This window comes from Carettochelys insculpta, chromosome 22 (genome assembly GCF_033958435.1).
Source record: "Carettochelys insculpta isolate YL-2023 chromosome 22, ASM3395843v1, whole genome shotgun sequence".
NCBI classification, from domain to species: domain Eukaryota; kingdom Metazoa; phylum Chordata; order Testudines; family Carettochelyidae; genus Carettochelys; species Carettochelys insculpta.
Window position 1 is genome coordinate 8,592,906 of NC_134158.1, and position 25,957 is coordinate 8,618,862.

General features: G+C 51.9%; 1 protein-coding gene and 1 non-coding gene across 3 annotated transcripts; both read right to left on the bottom strand.

Moving 5' to 3' along the window:
- Positions 1 to 665: 665 nt before the first annotated feature.
- TRNAK-CUU (transfer RNA lysine (anticodon CUU)) lies at positions 666 to 738 on the bottom strand. Its single transcript has one exon. It is a non-coding gene; the product is annotated as a tRNA-Lys (tRNA).
- Positions 739 to 4,998: 4,260 nt separating this feature from the next.
- On the bottom strand, positions 4,999 to 19,347 carry LOC142024934 (zinc finger protein RFP-like). 2 transcript variants are annotated; one of them, XM_075017293.1, is made up of 7 exons: positions 19,180 to 19,347; positions 14,332 to 14,427; positions 12,682 to 12,912; positions 10,512 to 10,534; positions 9,892 to 10,007; positions 8,470 to 8,520; positions 4,999 to 6,648 (listed from the first exon to the last, which is right to left on the bottom strand). In XM_075017293.1, exons 1-7 carry the CDS (start codon positions 19,345 to 19,347, stop codon positions 6,569 to 6,571), a joined length of 765 nt encoding a protein of 254 aa, XP_074873394.1. In that variant the 3' UTR covers positions 4,999 to 6,568. The 2 variants fall into 2 exon arrangements, with proteins under 2 accessions (XP_074873394.1, XP_074873395.1); XM_075017294.1 differs by lacking the exon at positions 14,332 to 14,427.
- Positions 19,348 to 25,957: the final 6,610 nt, after the last annotated feature.

The window sequence follows — 25,957 nt, forward strand, 5'->3', positions numbered from 1 at the left end:
TCCATCATTATTTCATTTATAATAGTAACAGTCTGTTCTGGTCTGGCTATGATCTGAAGAAGTGGGTCTGTCCCACGAAAGCTCACCTAATAAATTATTTTGTTAGTCTTTAAAGTGCTACTTGACTGCTTTTTGTTTTGATCATTTATACTACTACTACTACTACTACTAATAATAATAATAATAATAAACTAAAAACTCCACATATTCTTACTGTAGAGTCTGCTATTTGAAATATCAATTGCATGTAAAATAAATGCACAGGGTGGGGAAAATCAAGGGGCTTCACCTTTCTTCCATGTTGCTGGGGCGAAAAATCATATTGGCTAACTTTGGTGCCGAACTTTTTCTTGTGATTCAAATTCTCCATCAGCTCCTGTCCCTTCTCCAAACCCGTTCCCTTCAACCATCAGCCCCACAGACCAAACAATGGGAAGGAAGTGCAGCTGCTCTCTTCTGCAGTCCTAGCTAAGGCAGGAAAAGAAAAAAAGATCAGAATATATTTGATTGTGGGAGGAACTGGGGCCTGGCTCCAGTCTCGCTTTTGCTTCCTTTAAAACAGAGAGTGGCTTTTGAAACACTCGTTTTCAGAGACACACATTTATTTCCAGGGAGGAAACCCTTCTCCCAGCTTCAATTTATTTTGGGTCAAAAACTTGTGCTAGCGCCCAACGTGGGGCTCGAACCCACGACCCTGAGATTAAGAGTCTCATGCTCTACCGACTGAGCTAGCCGGGCTGCCGATATAACAGGCTTCACTTGTGCTATATAGAACGGATCTCTAATGCTGGTTTCTTTCCCACTATCTTATCCACTTTGTCAATTTCTAGTCTTCTGTTGAACCAACCCAGAGACTTCCCTGGTACTCAGTAGTGTCTATTTGCAGAGTTCGCTGCTCCTTAGAAGATTCCAGCACAGCCCAGCAGTAAAAGCTCTCCCCTGTGCATATTCACTCTCTCCCCCTCGCCTAGAGGGGGTGAATTAAAGCCAATTCTCCCCACCAACTCCTGGGCTGCCAGTCAAAGGGCAAATCAGACCCTGCCCTGGCTGCTTTGGGGAGTGTGAGGTGCCCATCTTGAGCATCCCCAGAATACTATCAAGACCTGACTCCAGGTGAGGGGCTCCCAGGCCCTGGGGTGCTTTAGCTGTAGAACACCAGAATTGAAAGGGGCATCAAGAGGTCATCAAGTCCAGGCCCCTACCCTCAGGGCAGGACCAATCACCATCTCCATCACCCCTCTTCGGTATTTATCTACCCTGTTCTTCCATATCGCCCATGATGGAGTTGCCACAACCACCTCCAGTAATTTATCCAGGTGTTCTAAATCAGTGACTTTCAACCTGTCGTATGGGAGAAAGGGATCTAGGGGTGATAGTGGACCACCAGTTAAATATGAGTCAAGAGTGTGATGCTGTTGCAAAAAAAGCAAACCTGATTCTGGGATGCATTAACAGGTGTGTTGTGAGCAAGACACGAGAAGTCATTCTTCTGCTCTACTCTGCGCTGGTTAAGCCTCAGCTAGAGCATTGAGTCCAGTTCTGGGCACTGGTTTTCAAGAAAGATGTGGAGAAATTGGAAAGGGTCCGAAAAAGAGCAACAAGAATGATCAGAGGTTTAGAGAACACGACCTATGAAGAAAGACTGAAAGAATTGGGCTTGTTTAGTTTGGAAAAAAAGAAGATTGAGGGGGGACATGATAGCGGTTTTCAGGTATCTAAAAGGGTATCATAAGGAGGAGGGAGAAAACTTCCGAGGTGGCTGTGTTAGTCTGTAGGTTTGAGAACAACAAGAAGTCTTGTGGCACTTTAGAGACTAACAGATAACCTTATAGACTAGCTGCAGTTGTTACTGACCAGGATTCTGTCTCATTTTTCCATTCATGTGTGGAATAAATTTATGTGCACTAAGGCATGTGCAGATGTGCACCACCCAATAGAAACACATGCAGGCAGCTGTGGGCACTATGCTGGATGGCTGCCCAAGCGCTCGGCTGACAGGGAATGCGGTTTCTGACCCTTCCATTACTGCCATGAAACCATTTGTTGCCTTCACCCTTCCCCGTCTCCTGGGCCAGGAGTAGTAAGTGGTGATGGCAGGAGTTCGCCTGTAGCTTTCCTCCTGGTCTGGTGCCAGGGCGGTGCAGCGTGGCAGATGAGAGCATCACCTTGGCAAGTGGGAAAAGCATTCTATGGCGTTTGACCTCAGGGCCAGTGTAATTAAGCCCCAGGATGAGCGTCTGTATTCCTCACGTTCCATTCTCAAGTAGGCCACAGAGTTTAATCCGATGTGGTGCATTTCCCACTGCCTCCATGTGCCGCCCTCCAACGTGCTATAAAAATTCCCAGGGGGTTGAAAATATTGACCAGTGCTCAGCTCCGGCTGCATTTAAGCCCTGAATCCGACAACAGCTTCCTCGTGATTCTGCCTCCTCTGATGTTTTCCATGAGGCCTTTGGAGAGGAAGGGCTGGTCATTGCAGAGCTCCCGCTAATTTTTTCCCATCCATGTGCAGAATAAATTTTATGTGTGCTGAGGCACGCGCGGATGTGCACCACCAGTAGAATCAGATGCTGCCGGCTGTGGGCGCTCTGTAACCACATTTCTATGGCAGGAGTGGAGCCGTGCCCTGCCCACTCCCTGCTCCCCACACACCCAGGAGCTCCCGCACTGTGGGAGGGGAGGGGCTTGCCCTATCCTCCTGCCTGCTGGGCGACTGAGCTCAAAATGGGGTATTAAATCTCCCAGGATTGTTGGGAAGATCCTATAGGGCAATGGCGGCCACCTCGGGCTGCGCCCCTTCCCCCCACATGCCTCTCATGCACCGGGGCACTGGACCCGCCCCCCCACGTCCTCATGTTTTCCCCTCCCTCCCAGAAATGGAATGCTGCCGATCAGCTGTACGCGGATGGGAGGGGCCGCGGCGGGAAGGGAGTGCGACCCAGGCCGTTTGCGGTGCTTTGCAAGTGCTGGGGGGGTGCAGGAGGATCGGGAACATGCACAGCACTGGTGCATGGTGGGGGGCGAGGGGAGATGAGGCAGCAGATGGAGCCCCAGGGGGCCATGGGCCATGGCAGCCCACTGAGGGGAAGGTAGGTCACTCACACAGCCCCCCCTTACCATTCACACCCACCCACCGCTGGCTTACAATAACCCAGCTGCTTTTCTTCGAGCCCCCTGCCTCTTGCCTTGCGGCATTGGCTGCTGGGGTCTGTCTCGCCTTTCAAGGCAGAGCCGTACAAACTTAGCACCCGTAGGAGAAAGTGAAAGACCAGAAGACAGAAATAAACTTTATTCTGTGAAGTTGGTCCCCCTCACTCTACAGCATCCAAATAATTAAACAAAGCAACACAAGAACAATGAAAAAGGCAAGGGGGAAAACACCATTATGTTTTGTATGTTCATAAATAAGGTGCAGAGGGACTTTGTCAGACAACTCTAAGGCAGAATTTAGGCCAGATTTACACATTAAACTTCCATTGGCATAAGTATGTCCCTGCTGTCACAAGTGGCGCAGTCCTACCAAGTGCCCTGGTGTAGACAGCGCTCCGCTGCTCCGCATGACCTAGTTCCCGCCTCTTGCAGAGGTGGATTAACCTCATTGAGGGGAGAAACTTTCCCACTGGCACAGCAGCTCTACACCGATACGGCAGCACTGGTGTGTTTGTGCTGCTGCAGCTGCATGTGACATGTAGAATCACAGAATCATAGAACGCTAGGACTGGAAGGGACCTCAAGAGGCCATCGAGTCCAGCCCTCTGCCCTCATGGCAGGACCAAGTACTGTCTAGAGCATTCCTGACAGACATCTATCTAACCTGTTCTTAAATATCTCCAGAGATGGAGATTCCACAACCTCCCTTGGCAATTTATTCCACTGTTTGACCACCCTGACAGTTAGGAACCTTTTCCTAATGTCCAACCTAAACCTCCCTTGCTGCAGTTTAAGTCCATTTCCTCTTGTCCTATTCTCAGAGGTCAAAAAGAACAAGTTTTCTCCCTCCTCCTTATGACTCCCTTTTAGATACCTGAAAACTGCTATCATGTCCCCCCTCAATCTTCTCTTTTCCAAGCTAAACAAGCCCAATTCTTTCAGCCTTTCTTCATACGTCACATCCTCTAGACCTTTGATCATTCTTGTCGCTCTTTTCTGGACCCTCTCTAGTTTCTCCACATCCTTTTTGGAACTGCGGTGCCCAGAACTGGACACAATACTCCAGCTGAGGCCTAACCAGCGCAGAGTAGAGCAGAAGAATGACTTCTCGTGTCTTGTTCACAACACACCTGTTAATGTAGCTCTGCTAGGACCCTGAATGCAGCTCCTGCTTGGCCAGTTTGTGTGCAGCTGGAGGAGCAGAGTTACAGAGACAAACATATGAAAGAGCCAAAATATTCCATCCGCCAGAATAATAAGGAGCAATTCAATCGCGTCCTCTCCCTATTTCCTTGTGAGGTTTGCAGCACTTTTTGTTTCTCTAAAAGTCTCCGCTGCTGGAGCAGACAGATGGCCTGGGAAGCTCAGATTACATTATAGAGAAATATCTAGCAGGGAGTCTTTTGCAGAAAAACTGGAAAACACGCACATCCCGAAAGCTCAGAAACCAGAGAAAAATAACTCAATATTTAAAATGATTATTTAAGCCCATCTGATGAGTTCGGGGAGGGGTAGGGGGGCATCAATGTGATGTTTTCATATACTTGGGGCTGGCAACGTGTGAGAGCCGTCACTTCGGCTGCGTCTACACACCGAGTTGTTTTCTAAATCATTTATGCCGTTTGCGCTATGCAAACGGCATAAATTATTTCAGAGGGGTGGCCGGGTTAGTCTGTATCTTCAAAACCAACAAGAAGTCCTGTGGCACCTTATAGACTAACCGATATTTTGGCACATAAGCTTTTGTGGGCAAAGACCCGCTTCGTCAGATACATGGGGGGCGGGGTTCAGAGGAGGGTTTAAAGAGGGAGTCCCAGTCAAGGCAAGGGCAGAGTTGACAAGGTCTATTCAGTCAGGGAGGATGTGGCCCATTATCAGCAGTTAATGTGGAGCTGTGAACGTCAAAAGAGGCGAAATCAGGTCAAATCAGTCAGGGAGCTCCTGATAATGGGCCACACCCTCCCCGACTGAATTGACCTGATTTCTCCTCTCTTGGGTTACGTCTACACGTGCACGCATAGCGTCTACATGTCCTCCAGGGCTGGCAACGTCGACGTTCAACTTCGACGTTGGGCAGCACCACATCGAAATAGGCTCTGCGAGGGAACGTCTACACGCCAAAGTAGCACACATCGAAATAGGGATGCCAGGAACAGCTGCAGACAGGGTCACAGGGTGGACTCAACAGCCAGCCGCTCACTTAAAGGGCCCCTCCCAGACACACTTGCACTAAACAGCACAAGATACACAGAGCCGACAACTAGTTGCAGACCCTGTGCATGCAGCATAGATCCCCAGCTGCAGCAGCAGCAGCAGCCAGAAGCCCTGGGCTATGGGCTGCTGCACACGATGACCATAGAGCCCCGCAGGGGCTGGAGAGAGAGCGTCTCTCAACCCCTCAGCTGATGGCCGCCATGGAGGACCCCGGTATTTCGATGCTGCGGGACGCGGATCGTCTACATGTTCCCTACTTCGACGTTGAACGTCGAAGTAGGGCGCTATTCCCATCCCCTCATGGGGTTAGCGACTTCGACGTTTCGCCACCTAATGTCGATTTCAACTTCGAAATAGCGCCCAACACATGTAGCCGTGACGGGCGCTATTTCGAAGTTGGCGCCGCTGCTTCGAAGTAGCCAGCACGTGTAGACGCGGCCTTGATGTCACAACTCCACAGTAACTGCGGATAATGGGCCACATCCACCCTGACTGAATAGACCTTGTCAGCTCTGGGCCTCCCCTGAACTGATACGCCCTCGTTTTCATAAGCCCATATATTTAAACCCTCCTTTGGAACCGCCCACGCAAGCATCTGACCAAGCAGGTCTTTGCCCACGGAAGCTGATGCTCCAAAACACCTGTCAGTCTACGAGGTGCCACAGGATTTTGTGCTGTTTTTAGCAATGACTTCGAAACGTCTTATTCCGAACTTGGAGCCGTCTGCCCTCCAAGTTCAGAACCAGCAGCTGTTGCAAAAGTTCCGTTACCCCTCGCGTGACCAGACCCAGAATGCCACGTTCGAAATGGCAGCTCTCATTTTGAGCGTGGGGAAAAGCCGCGGCGTTGCTGTTTCAGGTTACCTTTGTCTCCCAAAATAGCAATCACTACATAGACACACGTAACGCCATAAAATGGAACTTTCTGCCCTTCATAATGCAGGTAACCCCCAGTGTTGCTGGCAGCAGCAGGCAGGCCCAGGCCAGTGGCCCAGGACTCAGACTCTGCGCTTAGCAAAGCCAGGATCCCCTCCTCTGGCGTCAGGTTTATCACTCCTGCGTGTATCACACTCTCTGGCAAGGCCCAAATCCCACTGTAGTTTGTTCCCCACCTCCACTTCCCAGCACCATCTCCTGGAAGTGAAACCCTTCTAGCCCAGCGCAGAGACAGCAAGGTGAGTCCTGTTCTCAGCAAATCCCACATATTAGCCTTGGTAAGCCACACTCTCAGCTGTGGACAGGAGGGAGCAGGGATTTTCCAGGTCTGGATCCAGAGTCGCCTGCCCTGCCGGGGACAGAGAGACAGGAGAAGAGTATTAAGGTCTGACCTCGCTGCACGGTTACCCCAGGGGGCTATTTGCTTGCTGACCAACTGTCTGCTAACTGTTTCCATCCATGAGCGGAATAAATTTTGTTGTGTTTATTGTTTGTTATGTTTATTCAACATCTCTATTAATGACCTGGATGAGGGACTGGGTTGCACCCTCAGCAAGTCTGCAGATGACACAAAACTAGGGGGAGAGGTAGATTCATTAGAGGGTAAAGAGAATCCAGAGGGACCTGGATAAATTGGAGGACTGGGCCAAAGAATCTGGGCCAAAAGAAATCTGATGTGGTTCAATAAGGAGAAGTGTAGAGTCCTGTACCGGGGGTGGAAGAATCCCAAGCATTGTTACAGGCTGGGGACCGACTGGCTCAGCAGCAGTACGATGGAAAGGGACCTAGGGGTTATGGTGGATGAAAGGCTGGTTATGAGTAAACTGTGTGCCCTTGTAGCCAAGAAGGCTAACGGCTTGCTAGGGTGCATTAGGAGGAGCATTTCAAGCAGATCTAGAGAAGCAGTTATTCCTCTTTATTCGGCACTGGTGAGGCCACATCTGGAATATTGTGTCCAGTTTTGGGCCCCCCACTATAAAAAGGAGGTGGATGTGCTGGAGCAGGTTCAGCAAAGGGCAACAAAAATGATTAAGGGGCTGGAGCACATGACCTATGAGGAGAGGCTGAGGGATTTGGGCTTGTTTAATTTACAGAAGACTTAGAGGTGATTTGATAGCAGCCTTCAACTTCCTGAAGGAGAGCTCTAAAAAGGAGGGTGAGAAACTGTTCTCAGTGGTGTCTGATGGCAGAACAAGGAGCAATGGTCAGAAGTTGAAGAGGGAAAGGTGTAGGTCAGATATAAGGAAAAACTACTTCCCCAGGTGGGTGGTGAAGCACTGGAATGTGTTACCTAGAGAGGTGGTGGATTCTCCATCCCTTGAGGTTTTTAAGTCCTGGCTGGACAAGGTCCTGGCTGGGATGACTTAGTGGGGGTTGATCCTGCTTGAAGCAGGGGGCTGGACTAGATGACCTCCTGAGGTCCCCTCCAGCCCTGTGATTCTGTGATTTTGTGTGCACCCAGGCATGTGTGGATGTGCACCCCAGAGAGAAACCCACGCTGCTGGCTGTGGGTGCTCTGCTGATTAACCAGGTGGCACGTGAATCTCTCCTGGGCGGCCACCAAAGGGCAGTTTACCGGAAGCCCTTCTGCTAACTTTGTGCCCTTGCTGCCTAGACCCAATAATTCCTCAATAGCAACGCTTTCCATCTCGGCCAGCTGCTTGGACAGGGCAATGAGTTACGGCCATGGCTCTGTCTTTGCTAGGGCCTTTTGCAACATGGACGCAGGCTAAACCACTCCCCTGAAAAGCCGGCAGAAGATTTTTCTTATCTAACCATTAAGCCTGAGATTTTAATGAATAGAGGTTGAACTTCTCTCGTCCGGCCCCCTCAAGACCTGCCTGGTGCCGGACAAGAGAATTTGCTGCATCATGTGAGGTCCATATTGTTTAACACATCACCAATACTGCCACTGCTGACTGGTCTCTGAGAAGACATTTAGGGGTAAATTACAGCTAAAGAACAGCCCATAACACTGAGAGCCAGGACTGGTGGCTGGAAACAAACTTTATGGGCCCACAGGAAACTTGGCCACACCCCTGGTAAGGGGTCGTCCGGCTAGCTAAAATCATGCCAGATTACAGAGTTTATTGGATGAGGGTGTTCCTGATTAGAGAGGTTCAATCGTAGCTGCAAAAGGAAAAGATCCCCGAGTTAGTGGGGAACTCACCCTCTTCCTCTGCCTTTGAGATCAGAAAGTTCACCCGGAAGAGCAGGTCCTCTGGAGAAAGAAAAGATCAAGAGAGAGGTGATTGTCCCCCTTTCTTGCTGGAAAATGGCCTCATGGAAAATTAGCACCGGCTGGATCCACCCGGAAAAGTAGACAAGGTGGCTCACAGCATCACAACACCCAATGTTTCAGCAGCTAGAAAGTCACAACACCTGAATCAGGCTCATGGGCTCCCTGCACCACGGACAGGGGCAGAGATGTGCCCAGTTTCCCCCAAGACATGAAATTGCACCGGTGTTCAAAAGAAAACTTAGTGAGAGGGAGGAATGGGGACCGATGGGGGTGAAGCTGTTTGGGTGAAGATGGGCTGGATGGTACCACATCCATGAACTGAAAATTTGTTTAAATGAAACCTGAGTGTCTACAGGTGCACAGGTTCCTGCAACTGTCATTGGCCGAGGATCACCATTCCCAGCCAACGGGAGCTGCAGGAAGTGACGCGAGCCAGGCTGCCGCTTCTTGCAGCTCCCATTGGCCACGGCCAACAGCTGTGAGCAGCTGAACCTGCAGAGGTTCAGGGAAACAAAGCCCCTGGCGACCCATGTCCGGCCCATCAGCCACTTATCGCCCACCCCAGGTCTAGAGAGCGCCTGGTCCTGTCTAGACTTGATCTCTCAGGGTCCCTTCCAGTCCTACGGTTCTATGATCTCCTGCCGTCCCCCGAGGATCTCAAAGCACTGGGGGCAGTCGCTCACTGTCACAGGAAGTAGCGTGGCCCTTACTCCTTCTGTCTAAAGATGGAGACACGGTAGGCGTTGGCTCTGGGATGTCAAACAGGGCAGGGGCCATGCGGTGGCCAACTCCCCTTGGCAGTCAGTGAGAGGTGTGTGCCTAATTCCCTTAGGCCCCTCGGGAAAATCCCTCCCAGTGAGTCTTTAACTCCACATTTTCTAAAGCAGCTGGTGCCTGGGCGTGTTGGAGATCCTGAGTGGCCATTTAAGGCACTTGGGGTTGGACCTGAGACCCAGGGGGCCCCATCTCCCCCTTTGAGATGTGGTCCTGATCCCTCCACCCAAGGCCCTGTCACTGCCTCTCCTCCAGTGCACCCGAGCCTTGGGTGCAACCCCATCCCTGCGGGCGAAGCAGCCCCGGCTGAGCTGCCAGTTGTCAGCCAGAGCTGATGTCCCACTGACTTAGGGGAGGGGGTGGAGCATGGGTGGGGCCAGGGCTTGGTGAAGGGAAGGACTCACCTCCCCTGGCCATAAGGCCTGGAGAAGTGGCACCAGCCCTGAGTTCTCCCTTCCCCACCCACAAAGACGTCTAGCTGTGACCTGATAGGCCAGAGTCCACCTCCTTCCCCAGTTAGAGACACATCTCCGTGTACCACCCGTGCAGCACGGCCACAGACCACGGCTCTGTTACCTTTGCATTTCTTCAGGACCTTCTGCAGACAAAGGATCCTTAGGGAAGAGACAGTAAGTGTGTCCCTCAGGCCCTGCGGTACGGCCACCGGTTCCTCGCACTTCTCCTTCTCGCACCTGGAGGGGGGAAGAGAAATCTGTTCCTGCTTTTGTGAGAACGAAGGGCCAGGGGCTGCCACTGGCTGGTCAATTCCCTCCTCTCTGGACCATTTGAATGCCTAGATCCTCAAATGGGTGTTAATGAGGCTAGGGGGCTCACAAGCTGACACCGGAGGCGGAAGGGTCTAATCCCACAGGAAGGGACACTCCAGTGGTTAAGGAGTTGCTGCAGGACTCTGGAAAGCTGTAGCCCACTGCCTGCTCTGCCACAGACTCCCCGAGTGACCCTGGGCAAGTCACTTAAGGCTCGATTTTTAAAGATGTCTCCTGGGGATTTTCTGAGCCAAGCCAGGCTCCCAGCTGCCACTGACCACAACTGAAGGCGCCCAACGCACTTATCTGCTTTGGAAAATGCCACCAAGGGCCAGTCTACATCTCAGGTGTATAAATACCTTGAACCCAAAGGGCCAATGGCCATCCAACACGGTGACGTGTGAAGGGGGGTGGGAAGGCGCCACGTACCTGCTCAAGGTGCTTCTGATGTCCTAGGAGAGAGAGAAAAGTGAGCTCAGTCCTACGTCCCCCACGCTGGGGATCCCTCCCGCTCTGGAAAGGATTTGCGTTGCTACAGCTGGCCCACCCATTATGCAAAATACGCAGCCACGCAGGGTACCACAAAACTGAGGGCACCACGCTGCCCCAGATTTTGTGGTGACCTACAGAGCTGCATCCTGGATACACAGCGTTGCAGTGTCCAGTAGCCAGATCCACTCCCTCAGCTGGTCTCCACATTGGCTGTTCCTAATAGGGCCATGTCTAGGGCAGGGATGAGGTCCCTAAGTACCACAGAGGGAGGAATAGCTCAGTGGTTAGAGCATGGGCCTGTTAAACTCAGGGCTGTGTGTTCAATCTTAAGAGGGATAGTTAGGGATCTGGGGCAAATAGAGTTAAAAAAAAAACTGTCAGGGATGGTCAGATCTGGAGAAATGGCCTGAGGATGAAGTTTAAAAAAGACAAATGCAAAGTGCTCCACTTAGGAAGGAACAATCAGTTTCACACAGACAGAATGGGAAGCAACTGTCTAGGAAGGACTATGACAGAAAGGGATCTAGGGGTTATAGTGGACCACAAGCTAAATATGAGTCAACAGTGTGATGCTGTTGCAAAAAAAAGCAAACCTGATTCTGGGATGCATTAACAGGTGTGTTGTGAGCAAGACACAAGAAGTCATTGTCTGCTGGTTAGGCCTCAGAGTGTTGTGTCTAGTTCTGGGCACAACATTTCAAGAAAGGTTTGGAGGGGCTCCAGAAAAGAGCAGCAAGAATGATCAAAGGTCTAGAGAACATGACCTATGAAGAAAGGCTGACAGAATTGGGCTTGTTTAGTTTGGAAAAAAGAAGATCAAGGAGGAACATGATAGCGGTTTTCAGGTATCTAAAAGGGAGTCATAAGGAGGAGGGAGAAAACTTGTTCTTCTTGGCCTCTGAGGATAGAACAAGAAGCAATGGGCTTAAACTGCAGCAAGGGAGGTTTAGGTTGGACATTAGGAAAAAGTCCCTAACTGTCAGGGTGGTCAAACACTGGAATAAATTGCCTGGGGAGGTTGTGGAATCTCCATCTCTGGAGAGATTTAAGACCAGGTTAGACAGATGTCTGTCAGGGATGGTTTAGACAGTACTTGGTCCTGCCATGAGGGCAGGGGGCTGGACTCGATGACCTCTCAAGGTCCCTTCCAGTCCTAGTGTTCTATGATTCTATGACGATAGGAGAGGGGACTAGACCTGATCACTTCTGGAGGTCCTTTCCAGCTCTATGAGCAGTAGCGAGGTGTATCTCTCTCTGCTCCACACCCACTGGAGCAGACCAGGCCAGGGCCAGTCAGTTTGCTTCCTGTGAGCGCGGGGCAGGGCTCAGACCTTGCTGCCCGCCTGCTTCTCACGGCTCTGGGCCTGCCCGCTACGAGTCCCACCTCCCTGAGAGCAGCCACCCTGCTAAAGGATTTGGCTCCCCTGCGGGGGACTAAGCAGGACACCAGTGCATCTAAGGAGGAGCCCTGTGTAGCTGAGCTGCAAATACAATTCTTTGTCATCAGCAATTTCAAAAGTCCTTTCACGTGCTCAGATGGGCGGGACTAGAGCACCCCTGGGACAAAAAATAGCACCCACCAGCAGCTAAGCTCCCTTCCTTCCCCCAGGGCCCCCCGAGCCACATCCCAGTTTGAAAGGTGCCCATGGCGACTTTTGTCAGTGCACTCAGACATGCCTGCACTTCAGAGCCTGCCTGCGTGCTCGTTTGTCGCAGGCAGCCTTTGGACAAACCTACACAACTGACTTCGACAGGCAGCTTTGCCTCGACGCGCAGACTGATCCCCAAACGTAACACGTCTCTCGCCTGCAGCTGACTGTATTTGTCTAATAAAAGCAGCTGCTTTTACGTAGGCGAGCGAAGGGCGTGAAAGTGGAGGGGTCAGTCGAAAAATAGGAATAATAATGTTTGCAGAACCGAGAATGTTTCTGTGAAGATCAGGTTAGACTGAAAACAAAGGGGCTTCCCTCGATTTGCTAAATGACACACTGACAGTCTCCATTGTGGGGTGGCCCCCGCCCCCCCAAGAACTTAGTAAACTCCAAAGTTAATGGTCAGAATCTTCCCCTTCCCCGGGCAGGGAGCTGGGTGTCTTTAACAGCCTCACCTGCAGGAACTCGTTTGCTGGCTGCCGACACTTCTCTTCCATCTCGCTGATCAAGTCCTCGAGCTGCAAAAGCTCCTCAGAGAAGTTGTTGATATTTTCAGAGTGGATCTTCTGAAGGTCAGTATCCAGCCTGTCCACGTGGGCCAGCAGGACCCGCTCCTGTTTCTTCAGGAAGTGCTGCAGTCCCCGAATTTCCAACTTGATCGTCTTTTTCACATCTTCGATCTGACCCTGCAATGAAGAGACGCAATTAGTGACAGGACAGGTCAGGGGCTTGGGTGACCAGGTGTGCAGTTTGCAACCAGAAAATCCAGCGGAAAAGGGAACCTGGCAGTGTCCAGTCAGCAGTGGTGACTGGAAACAAGAGTTATTTCTAGACTACAGGCACCTGTCAGCTGAGCATGGGTCCAAACTGCAGACCTCTCAGAAGAGATCTGCTGGTCGGGAGTGTTCCGTCGACCTCCCTCGACGCTTCGTCCCACGAGGAAGAAGCGATGTCTCGGCAGAGGGTTTTTTCCAACTTTTGGCCCTGTGTGGAAAAAGCCTCTCCCACCAGGACCGTCAGCAAAAGAGACGCAAGTTGTCTTTTGCCCGACCATCTAGACACAGCCTAAAAGTCCCGTTACCCATAGGAATTGGCTTTCACCTCCCTGGGTGGGAAGAGAAAGAGCAGCTGCTGAAGTCTGAAGGAACACCTGGGGTTTGTTCCAGGCACAGAAGTGTGGGCGGTTCTCCTGTCCTGCCAAGGCATGGCTCTCCCTCCTTTGGCCAAATCATCTCTCCAGAGCATGGCAGAATGGAAGGGAGCTCCTGAAGGAGTACCACAGAAAGGGACCTAGGGGTCTGAGTGGACCACGAGCTAAATGAGTCAACAGTGTGACACCATTGTAAAAAAAGCAAACATGATTCTGGGAGGCATTAACAAGAGTGTTGTGAGCAAGACACGAGCAGGCGTTCTTCCGCTCTACTCTGTGCTTATTAGACCTCACTTGGATTCTTGTGTCCAGTTCTGGGACTCACATTTTGGGAAAGACGTGCAGAAATTGGAGAAGGTCCAGAGAAGAGCAACAAGGATGATGAAGGGTCTAGAGAACATGAGCGAGGAGGGAAGACTGAAAGAACAGAGCTTGTTTACTTTGGAAAAGAGAAGGCTGAGAGGGGACGTGATAGCGGTTTTCAAGTACCTCAAAGGGTGTTACAAGGAAGAGGGAGAAAAATTGTTCCCCTTGGTCTCTGAGGCCAGCACAAGGAGCAATGGGCTTAAACTGCAGCAAGGGAGGTTTAGGTTGGACATTAGGAAAAACTTCCTAACTATCAGGGTGGTTAAACACCGGAATAAATTGCCTGGGGAGGTTGTGGAATCTCCATCACTGGAGGCATTTAAGAGCAGGTTATAGACATCTCTCAGGGATGATCTAGATGGGGTTTGGTCCTACCATGAGGGCCAGGGACTGGACTCAATGACCTCTCACCCCTGGGCCCACAGCGGCTGTCAGCCCTGCTGGCTACCGTACCCTACAGGCCTCCCACTGCAGCGTAGATAGAGCTGTGGCAAAATTAGAGTGGGGCAATGTATAGACACAGGCTCAGACTGACTCCGCAGAGAGTAACACCAACCCTAACGGCTGGGCCAACACAATGGGTACCCACCAGATATTTCCGGGTTTGCTGCTGCCCAGCCCTTTTCCTCTCCAGACATTCTTCTTTCTGTCGCTTCAGGGCGTCCAGTTGGGCTTCAATTTGCTCCTGAGGCAAGAAAAACAACGTCTGGGAGGCTCAGGGGGCCGCAGAGCCCCTCCTCACCGACACGGCGGTTTTTACACCAGGGACCCCATTCAGATGTATGTTATTACACGCCACTGTTGGATTAAAGGGAAAGGAGAACTAGATTTCAGGCACGCGCTGACACATGCTCAGACCCTCCTGCTCTCATGTCCTGACACTGGCAAACTCACGCAGGCGAAGGGTTGTAGAGAGACGGTGGAGGAAAGCAAGGAGCAGACAGTACCCCTCATCCTGGGGAGCGTGCTAGGGTGCGGGCCACCTCCTGACTCCCCAGCCAGCCAGCAATCACGCCTGCAGAGTGATGATGACAAGAAGACCTCCGATAGGTTTGCACCCATTGTTTTATACGTTTCAGACCAGTAGCTCTTATTCTGTCCCACGGCCCTAGGATGCATTAACAGGAGTGTTGTGAACAGGACACGAGAAATCATCCAGCCGCTCTACTCGGGACTGGTTAGGCCTCCGTTGGAGCGTTGTGTCCAGTTCTGGGCACCACATTTCAAGAAAGAGGTAGAGAAAGTGGAGAAGGGCCCAGAGAAGAGCAACAAGGATGACAGAAGGTCTAGAGAACCTGAGCGAGGAGGGAAGGCTGAAGGAACTAGGCTTGTTTAGTATCAGAGAGGTGGCCGTGTTAGTCTGTAGCTTCCAGAACAACAAGAAGTCAGATCAGACAGGGGGATGTGAGCCTTTGTCAGAGTCTAATGGGGGCTCACATCCCCCTGTCTGATCTGACGTGTTTTTTCCTCTTTTGATAAGTGCTGTTGATACTGGGCCATTTCCACCTTGCTGAATAGACCTTGTCAGCTCTGGCCCTCCCTCTTACTGGGACCCCACTCTTTAAATACCCCTCTGAAACCCTCCCCCCCACACTCATGCGTCTGATGCAGCAGGTCTTTGCCCACGAAAGCTGATGCTCCAGAATATCTGTTAGTCTCTAAGGTGCCACAGGACTGCTTGTTGTTGTTCTGGGCTTGTTTAGTTTAGAAAAGAGAAAGACTGAGAGACGACACGATAGCGGTTTTCAAGTGCCTCAAAGAGGGTTGCAAGGAGGAGGGAGAAAACTTGTTCTTCTTGGCCTCTGAGGACAGAACAAGGAGCAATGGGCTTAAACTGCAGCAAAATAGGTTTAGGTTGGACATTAGGAAAATCTTCCTCTCAGGGTAGTCAAACAATGGAATAAATTGCCAGGAGGTTGTGGAATCTCCATCGGTGGAGATATTTAAGAACAGGTTAGATAGATGTCTATCAGGGATGGTCTAGATGGTACTTGGTCCTGCCATGAGGGCAGGGGGCTGGACTCGATGACCTCTCGAGGTCCCTTCCAGTTCTAGTGTTGTATGACACTGTCTGACCCTAAGTCATCACCACTGCCCCAGGCCTCTGCATGACCATGAGTCATCAGCTAACAGCAGATGGGACTTTGATCTTCTCTTGCTCAGGCTTCTTTCACCTTCTCTTGCAGGGGCTCCTTTCTATTTCTAGGGTGGATTCTTTTGCAGGGCTCAGCTCCTGTTATTCTGAGGCCATCCAGGAGCAGCTGGTCATCCAGACAGACTGGCTTCGGGGGTTGATTCCATTACGCACACACCCCATTCACACTTTCCTCACTCACACAAAGGAAAACTCACTTCAGAGAAAGCAATTTCTTTTAGGAAGCAAAGAGCGAGGATTTCGTACAGAGAGATGGTATCCATAAATCATTTCTAACTTATAAGACTTAACATAGACCCTAGCAGCTTCTGCAAAACAAAGCTTACAGAAAGTTATAAGACTTAAAACCCATAATGACTGGTAGTTACAGAACTTACCTCTGCGTTGTACTCGACTGAGGGGAAGCTCCCCTCTACTTGCAGAGCTGGGAAACTGACCAAGGCAGCCTTGGTCAGTTTCCTGGCTCCATCCAGTGGAGGGAAGCTGGGGACCAGGGGCAGCTGGTCCCCAGCTCCCCGCCACTCTGGCAACCATGAAAGCACTCCTGTCGCGGGTGTCAGTTGCGTTAAGCTGAGACGCATGCAACTTAGTTGCAGTTATCCCGAGGGTTTAGTGTACAAAATAACACATATAAAGGATAACACAAAGAGAGAAAGTGGTATAAAATACCCAATTGAAAGAGTAACACAAAGGCCGCGTCTACACGTGCACGCTACTTCGAAGTAGCGGCGCCAACTTCGAAATAGCGCCCGTCACGGCTACACGTGTTGGGCACTGTTTCAAAGTTGAAATCGACGTTAGGCAGCGAGACGTCGAAGTCGCTAACCTCATGAGGGGATGGGAATAGCGCCCTACTTCGAAGTTGAACGTCGAAGTAGGAAACGTGTAGACGATCCACGTCCGGCAACATCGAAATAGCGGGGTCCTCCATGGCGGCCATCAGCTGAGGGGTTGAGACACGCTCTCTCTCCAGCCCCTGCGGGGCTCTATGGTCACCGTGTGCAGCAGCCCATAGCCCAGGGCTTCTGGCTGCTGCTGCGGCAGCTGGGGATCCATGCTGCATGCACAGGGTCTGCAACCAGTTGTCTGCTCTGTGGATCTTGTGTTGTTTAGTGCAAGTGTGTCTGGGAGGGGCCCTTTAAGGGAGCGGCTTGCTGTTGAGTCTGCCCTGTGACCCTGTCTGCAGCTGTGCGTGGCACCCTTATTTCGATGTGTGCTACTTTGGTGCGTAGACGTTCCCTCGCAGCGCCTACTTCGATGTAGTACTGCCCAACGTCGACATTGAACGCCGACGGCACCAGCCCTGGAGGACGTGTAGACGTTATTCATCGAAATAGACTATTTCGATGTTGCTACATCCAAATAAGCTATTTCGACGTAGCGTGCACGTGTAGACGTAGCCAAAGGCACGAAATAGCACAAAGCTCCTATCAAGAGATATAGGGTAATACAGGGAGATAAGAAGATACATGGTAGTGCAACATTTTTATTAAAATATACTAATCTATTGCATGATGCTACACCCTCTCACACTGCCCACCTCCGTGCTCATGGCCGCGTCACAATTGTCACTGGAGAGGTGGGAGAGTCCTCTTTGAATCCCTTCTCCTTGCCAGGCAGATGGAGAACTTGAACCCAGGGCTCTCCCACCTGGCAGTAAGGACTGTTCTCTCACACCTAGCTAACTGTTATGAAGCTCTGCTGCAGCGTTCCCTGTGAGCCGAGTTCGTGCCCCCCCCCCCCCCAAAGAGTTTCAAATGCCACCCAGCTGATTATCAGAGCACCCACAGCCGGCAGCCTGTGTGTCTACTGGTGGTGCCCGTCCGCACAAGCCTCCATGCACAGAAGAAAATTTATTCCTGGCACAGATGGAAAAAAACCTAGTGAGAACACTGTCTGTTGCCCCCTCCCCCACCAGGCTGAGGAGCCCGTGGGAGATGCTTTAGCTGATGGCCGGGTAATGAGTGGTCGGTGAGCCTAATTACATCCGAGTCTTTAACTACTAGGACCGGCAGTCCTTTCGCAGCGGGCAGCCAGAATGGCTGACGGATGCCCCAGAGATCCACCCGAGTCTTTTAACTGCTAGGACAGGCAGTCCCTTCACAGTGGGCAGCCAGAGAGGCTGACGGGTGCCCCAGGAGTCTGTCCCATGGAGGTGACATGACTCAGTGCTCAGCTTTTAGTGCACCTTACCACTGACCAGGCAGCTATAGCCAAACGGCTGAGGTTCTTTGTTTTGTGTTCGGCCGAGTTACAGTAACTGGAAGGAGTCAGGCTGAAAGCTTAAATGATTACTGGTTTTTAAAAGGCAGAAACAAGAATCTTAATGGTTACAAGGTTCTTGCTCCAACTTCTTAACTACTAGTAGGATGATACATATGACATGCCAGTTAGATTACAAGGGAAAAGTTACCCATTTGAGGACCAGACACCTCAATCTGAAGAGCTCTTACTATTAAATGTGCACAAAAGTACATTCTAGGTATAATTCTCACCCGTGTCCTTCAACTCCGGTGTAGCCAACGTCCTTCACTGAATCCCTTGGGAAGAACAATGCGAGGAGGGCGTCCCCTGGGTCCTCGGGAGGCAAAGACCTTACCCAACCGGCAGGTATAGCTAATTGGAGCTCAGTTACAGTGGTCTCCCAGGCCCTTCTTTATACCCCTTGGGTCACACACATTCTTCCTTATCTAAAGGTACCAATTGTACTGGTTCATCTTTGTGATGCCAGTTCTTACAAGGGAGTTGCAACTTAATTTACTCTTGTAAGACAGAGATAACTAGCTCATTAAGACAGGACATTCTTTTCATATGGGCGGGAGGTTCCTTTTCTGGGACGACGTGGAGGCGTATTAATTATCAGTACCAGCCAAGGGCAGTTTGAGGCCCTGTGGTCATCGGCTGGACTGTTAGCCCCCTTGTCTGTATGCTTCAGTCCAGGGTCCTGCTGAGACAGCACATCTGTGTTTTGAAGCATCCGAAGCCTGGGCTTGAGAGAAGCGCATCTGTGCTTTCAAACATCCTAAGACTGTGCTGTTTCTTTGTGCTTTCTGCTCAGAGGCACCTAAAAGGGGCAAGATGGAGTCGACATCTACAGGTGCAGACAGGGGAAAGGGAGGCCCACGGGAAAGAGAGAGGGGACCACTGATTTAGATTCTCAGAGCTTTGGAGCATGAATTTCTAGCTGTGTTTACACAGCACTTCACCCAACAGGGGCCCTGATCTCAGAGCTCGTGTAAGGACGACTAGACTCAAGCCCAACCCCACGGAACAATCCCCTACCTTATACTCCTGGGCGGCCTCCTCTCTGGGGCGCACGTTGTGAGCCCGGTGGGCCTGGGACTCCCGACAGATCACACAGATGAGAACTTGGTCCTGGTCGCAGAAGAGTTTCAACGCCTCCTGGTGTTCCTGGCACAGAGGCTCTCCTCCGCCCGGCTGGCCGGCCATCTGGCTGGAGTTCCCCAGGTGTCTGTCGGGACTGACTCCTCTGGGGAAAGGTCGCTCTGCACTGGGGGCAGGAGACACCTGCCTGGGACCTCTCCCAGCAGCGGCTGATGCAGGCTTGGCAGAAGCTGTGCCAGCAGTCTAAGGACACCGGCTCCTTAAAAATGCTCAGACGGAGCACGTGGCTTCCCCTCAGAGGCTTTGCAGAGAGTTCCCTGAGGCCATGGCATGTGCAGACAAGAGTTTCCTTTGCTGAGCTCAGCCTCTGAGATTCTTGCTCACTCCTTAGCCCCAGCTGGGTTGATTCCCTTCCTAGATCTACTCAGGGTGTCATTTCCTAAACTGGGGTGAGTCACAGGAAACAGGCCAGGGAGCACCGGAAGAAATGAAACCTCCTGTCTGAGGAAAGAAAAGAAACTAAAGGGGAAAAAGTTGACTCAACAGTTGATTGACCAAGATTTTCAACTGTGCTTTGTGGCGTCCAACCAGGTCTGAAGCTGTTGCCACCCTAGCAAAGTCGCCACCTTATTCTGGTCAAGCCAACTAGCCCCACTTCACCAGCCACAGAGCCACACGGGGCCAGCACGTTAGAGGCCACAGGGTTAGGGGATATCTACGCTGGCAGATTTCCCTGTAGTGTGGCAACTTTTTGCACCCCGGCTGCAGAGGTCCACGCACTGCCCAGCCGCTTTGTGCAGGGCGCAGAAACCACACAGTTGCGGTGCTGTAAAAATCACCCCAGCTCCCTGCACCAGGGCTGCAGCACCGGCGTGCCAGTGTTAGAAGCAGGACTTTGAGAAGTGTATTCTTTACAGATCATTTACGTAGAAGGGGAAGAGTTTCAGGGTGTCTCTATGTAAATAAATAGTTGCTTGGTTTTGCACGCCCTGCTGGGGGTTTTGCCTATCGTAAACACCTTGTTGTTGTAAAGTCACAACTTGCGTTATTACCCAGTGCAAGAACTGGGGAATATCACCAATGCTTGAAATGAGTGGGGAGCTCCAGGGCAGTCACCATTGTCATGTAAGATGTGGGTCCCGCAGGGCCCCCCTGAGCAGGCCACTATGGCAAGAGGGTGGAAGGACTTGTCAAACCAGACTTACCGCTGCAGGGCCAGAAGGCTCCCAGCTGGGTCAACCAGTCTCCCCTCTCCTGCATTAAGATTCAGCTCCATCTGAGGAAATGAGCTTTACCTAGGAAAGCTGGTGACTTAACAAATGTATTTTTGCTAAGGTGTCACAGGACTGCTTATTACAGGCCGAACCTTTCTGGTTCAGCTACCTCCATAATCTGGCATGATTTTTGTTAGCGGATGACCACTGATCAGGGGTGTGGGCAAGTTTCCTGCGGTCCCATAAAGTTGGTTTCCAGCCACCAGCCCTGGCTCTCAGTGCTCTGTGCTATAATTTAACCCAAATGTCTTCCACAACAAATGTCTTGGACAGTCTAACCCAAATGACTTTCAAGACAAATGTCTTCCAAGAGCCCAGGAAGCAGTGGAAGTGTTGGTAACGCTGCCAGACAATATTGACCTCCCATAGCCCAGCAAATTCCCTCATCCGGCACGGGGCAGGTCCTGAGGATGCCAGACTAGTGAGGTTAAACCTGTATGTGTAAAATTACAGCCTAATACAGCTGTATACCTCTACCTATCTGCCAGTCGCAGTAGAACATGTGTGATCAGAACTCCCAGCTCTATTGCTGGCTCGGGCACAGTGTAGCTGTGACGGGAAAACCACAGCACAGCTACTTGAGGCATTCTGGCTACCGACAATGGAGCTGAGTAGCCTGGACTTGGGACTTGTCTTCCGGGGCCCTTGGCAATCACGTGTAACTTCTTCTAGGGCCAGAAACACGTTGGTTTGGCCCAGCGCGCAGGCTGGGAGGTGCCTGCAAATACCAACAGCCCTCCCAGCTTCCTCAGCTCCACTTCTCCGCAGGCGGCTGCGTTGGTGGCAGAGGTAGAAAAAGCACCCAAAAAGTTACTTAAGAAAAATGCAGCTGCTTTTGCCTCTGGATACTTTTCGGAGCATCAGCTTCCATGGGTAAAGACCCACCTCTGCCCCAGAATATGCTAGTCAATAAGGCGCCCCAGGACTTCTTGCTGTTTTTGAAGATACAGACTAATCCGGCAACCTCTCTGATATTTGTCACTCCAGTAGTTTCCCAGAGGGATGATCGCGACTTGTATTTAAGTACCTCCCCCCAGCAGCTGTACTTTCACTCAAGTAACTTGCAGGGTACTTTTTCCACCTCTGGTGGATGGCGTAAGCAAACTGCTACTTGTTGTAGGACCAGCTGATCAGGCAGCAATCACATGCCCCAGGCATGGACACTGCCGCTGGCGGGGTTTGACCAGCCAGACCCAGCCAAGTCATTTCTAGCCACAGTCCAGCAGCAGGTCCTTAAAAGGGGAAGGAGCCAGGTGCTGGGAGCACATTCAGAAGACCGCACGTCTTGGGAAGGCCCTTTCCCTGGACTGCCTGGCCAGCAGTCCGCCCCGTCGCATTGGTTTGCTCCTCAGGAAGTGTTAACCTCCGTTGCACCATCCATCGCAGCGCTGTGGGAAATGAACCACGCAGAATCCCGACATCCCCAGAGCTGCGCTTGTCCTGGAAACATCACTCTGAGTAGGCGACTGTGAATGTGACCCCCCCTACCCCAGCTTTCTGGGGCGTTGTTATCAGTGTAATAAACATGCCCGTCTGCCAAACTCTGCTGGGTCATTAGACCTCCCCAGGCTTAGCAGCTGGCCCAATTTTGGGTAACACCACCCACCTGGTGAGTGGGAGGGGGGGGAAGAGGAGGGGCAATGGGATGGTGACTCCCTGCCCTTCCCACCTGTCCTGTCACAGGTAACCCTCCTCCCTCCTGTCTATAAGAGAGCTGGGCTGGCCACTGTGGTGGCCCCCCAAAAGTGCAGGACCTGGGGCAGCTGCCCCACCTTGTCCTATGAGTGAAGGTTGGGGCTAGAGCAGTGGTTTTCGACTGGTGTGACACGGCACACCAGTGTGCCAGGAGCGCAGTCTAAGTGTGCCACACAAATTTCGTCACTTTCCCCTCCCCTCACCTCTTTGCAGAGCCAAGGTTGGGAGGAATTGTTGAAATGCCACAGCACACTTAGGTGACCGCCTGCCAGCTGGGGGCTCAAGCAACAGGAGTCCTCCATTTCCCTCCTGCAGGTGCTTTGGAAAATCTGTGGGGGAAATTGACTACCACCACACCAGCTGGGAACCTGCTGCGTAAGCCTCCAGCTGGTTTCGGGCTGTGAATCCTGCCCCCGCCCACACCCTGGCTCTGCAAAGCTGGTGTGCCTTGATTTTTTTGTATCATCGCAGTGTGCCGTGTTACTAAGAAGGTTGGGAACCCCTGGGGGCCTTTCCCCCATGCGTTGAGACAAAGGCCACTAGGAATTGGAGAAGCTAATTGCTACTTTATTATTTAAAAGCAAGACTGGTGGGTTAATCTCGCCCCGTCCGCTCTGCCTGGAGTGATGCATTTCAAACCCTGCCCGCTGCTGCTCCCAGCTCTGCCAGGCACCAAGGAGAGAGGAAAACTGGTGGAGAACGTGGACATTCTGCAAGAGGTGCCAGGACCTGGTCGGAAAAGTGAATGTCCCACGAGCAGGAAACACAGGGAGTTGAGGTTCTAGAGATACCATTTGGGGTGTAGGGAGCCAACAGGGTCTCTCTAGTCCACAAGTCAGCGACTGGGGTAGATGGAAACCAGCTGGACGCACAGGCTCCCTCTGGGTCCAAACCTGTTGATTTTTCTGCCCTCTCAGCCCAGCCTCAACCTCTGAGACAGCAGGAGACCCTGTTCCTTTCCCATCACGCTGCTGGTGGTGTCATTTGTAGCCTCTTAGACTTCAGGGACAGCTCCACCCAGCCCGGGTAGGTCAATTCCTCTCCCTCTGTGGCACTGGCGTAGTGAATGCGCCATTCTCGGCCTCAGCTGGTGCGGCCTTCAAGAGCAAACCCTGCAGTTTCCCCAGCTCTGTTCCCTACCCTCTCCCTCTCCTGACTGTATCTCACATCCTTGCAGGGATCAGGTAGTAAAATCTGTCTCTTGTCCAATCTTTGCCTCCTGGAGTTTAAACCTAAGAGCTCACCCTCCGTGTCTGTGCCGATACAGACTGATCATTGTTGAAACCACACAGAAACTACACTGCAAGGTTAAAGTAAAATAAAATAGGGGCTATTCCAACACAGCCCTTTCTCTGGTGCTTTTCTCAATATACCTGTGCTATGTCCTGCCCAACTAATACCAAAGTATGAAAGCAAACAGCCTTTGGGAGCAGAGAAAAAACCCAAGCGAGGGCAGAACACCAAACACTTTCACATTCATGATGTGAAATCTCAGTGAATCTCAAGACGCTGCATCAGGAAATGTATTAAATTTCTTTCTCAATTGGCTACAACTGCTTTATTTCACTTTTCATGCAATCCGAGGGCCAGCCTCTCCTCAGAGGTCCTGTGCTCCAGCCCCTTAATCATCTTCATTGCCCTCCACTGGACCTTCTCCAGTGCATCCACATCCCCGTTATACTGGGGGGCCCAGAACTGGACGCAACACTCCAGATGCGGCCTCACCAGTGCCGAGCAGAGGAGAACAATAACTTCTCTAGATCTGCTGGAAATGCTCCTCCTATTGCACCCCAATGTGCCATCAGCCTTCTTGGCTACAAGGAGACACTGTTGACTCATAGCCAGACTCTCAACCATGGTAATCCCCAGGTCCTTTTCTCCTGTACTGCTACTTAGCCAGTCGGTCCCCAGCCTGGAACAATGCTTGGGGTTCTTCCACCCCAAGTGCAGGACTCTACACGTCTCCTTGTTGAACTGCATCAGATGTCTTTTGGCCCAACCCTCCAATTTGTCGGGGTCACTTTGGACCCTCTCCCTATCCTGCAATGTTACCTACCTCTCCCCCTTCCTTCGTGCCATCCGCTAATTTGCTCAGGGTGTAATCCATCCCCTCAACCAGGTCATTAATAAAGATAGTGAACAATATCAACCCTAGAAGTGATCCTTGGGGCACCCCACTTGAAACCGACCGCCAACCAGCCATTGAGCCATTGACCACTGCTTGTTGGGCCCAAACATCTAGCCAGTTTTCTAATCACCTTACAGTCCACGTATCCAGTCCATACTTCCTTATCTTATGGGCAAGAATGTATATCACATCCATTGACTTGCACATGTCCACACAGAAGCTAATCAGCTTGGTCAGGCAGGACTTGCCCTTGCTGAATCCATGCTGACTACTCTTGATCACTTTCCCCTCTTCCAAGTGCTTCAAAACGGAATCCTAGGGCTGGAAGGGACCTCAGGAGGTCATCGAGTCCAGCCTCCTACCCAAAGCAGGATCAACCCCCACTAAGTCACCGCAGCCAGGGCTTGGTCAAGCCAAGCAAGGAGAGCTCAGGACACCAGCAAGAGACACCTTCGGGAGGGGGTAAAACGAGGATAAAATTTTCCGGGGCTCAGATAAGGGTGTTGTCTCTAGTGGAGCGAGACGTCAGCAGAGGAAGGAGGAAATCGCTCAGACACACCCCGTCGCTCTCAATAAAACAGATACCCTAACGCCACATTTTACTGTCCCTGTGTGAAACTCTGGTAAACGAGAGCTAAAATGTGCCGAGTGTAAATGCTTTTCAGCATAACCCGGAGCAACACGAGGCTATCTGGGAAGAAGACACTCTACCATCCAGACGCACCAGCTGGAACGCAGGGGGCCTGGGATGCTAACAGATCCCCTAGCTTGAAGGGTTTTGCATTGTGTGCAGGGGGAACACTTTGGTTCAAGGGCTCTCTGCAGCCCCCGCGTACAAACTATTCCTGTCCCAGAGGGAGAACTCAGCACTCCCTCTGCCAAGCTGGGGAGGAGACTGAATGAGATGCTCGTTCTCAGTCTGCACTTGGGTCCACAGGCCCAGAGGCAACGTGCTCGCAAATCCCCCTGGCGCTTCCTGCCACAGACAGATGCTCTGCGGAGGCAGAGGTGGGGACTCCAGGCCTCCCACAGTGGCCCCCAGCGGAATCAGCCCCTCTCGGGGTGCTGCCTGAAGGCCAACGGGGCAGCATCTCTGTGCCCCCCGTGCTCTGGTGCCCCAGGTATCCTCAGCATTCCATCCTGTCTCCTCCCCAGAACCCACCGCCCTGGTCCCCTAACGTTTGGTCCCCCAACCCCAGCGCTCTGAGGGATTCAGGAGTTCCCAGCCCCAGGGACACTCCCCCTGCAGGGAACAGCTCCAGATGAGTGGGGGAGCCCAGCCCAGGGGCTGGTGGAAGAAGGAGGAGGGCCCAAGTGTCCCCCTCATCTCCAGGGCAAGGGAATCCTGGCTGGGGAACCTCAGCCCTTTCCCCACCTGTGACCCAGCAGCCAGGGCTGCAGCAGGGTTGAGGGGCTGCTGGGGGCATCTCCTCCTCAGCCTGGGGTTTGCTCAGACCAAGCAGAGCCAAAGGCTCCTGGACCAGCTGCTGCTGCATCCTCACCCCAACCATAGGCAGCCGGACCCCTAGAAGCTTCATACCCCTGAGGTGTGCGGGGACGAGGGAATGGGGTTGTTGTTATGGTCCAGTCGGGGCCCTGAGAGGATTTCCCTGCCGGT

Excerpts from the sequence above, each read along its gene's own strand:
- LOC142024934 (XM_075017293.1), bottom strand. The coding sequence starts at position 19,347 with ATGGCCGGCCAGCCGGGCGGAGGAGAGCCTCTGTGCCAGGAACACCAG. Across the intron at positions 10,008-10,511 it reads ATCAGAAGCACCTTGAGCAG|GTGCGAGAAGGAGAAGTGCG; the intron begins GTACGTGGCGCC and ends TCCCCCCTCCAG. Across the intron at positions 6,649-8,469 it reads CTCAAAGGCAGAGGAAGAGG|GGCAGGCGACTCTGGATCCA; the intron begins GTGAGTTCCCCA and ends TGTCCCCGGCAG.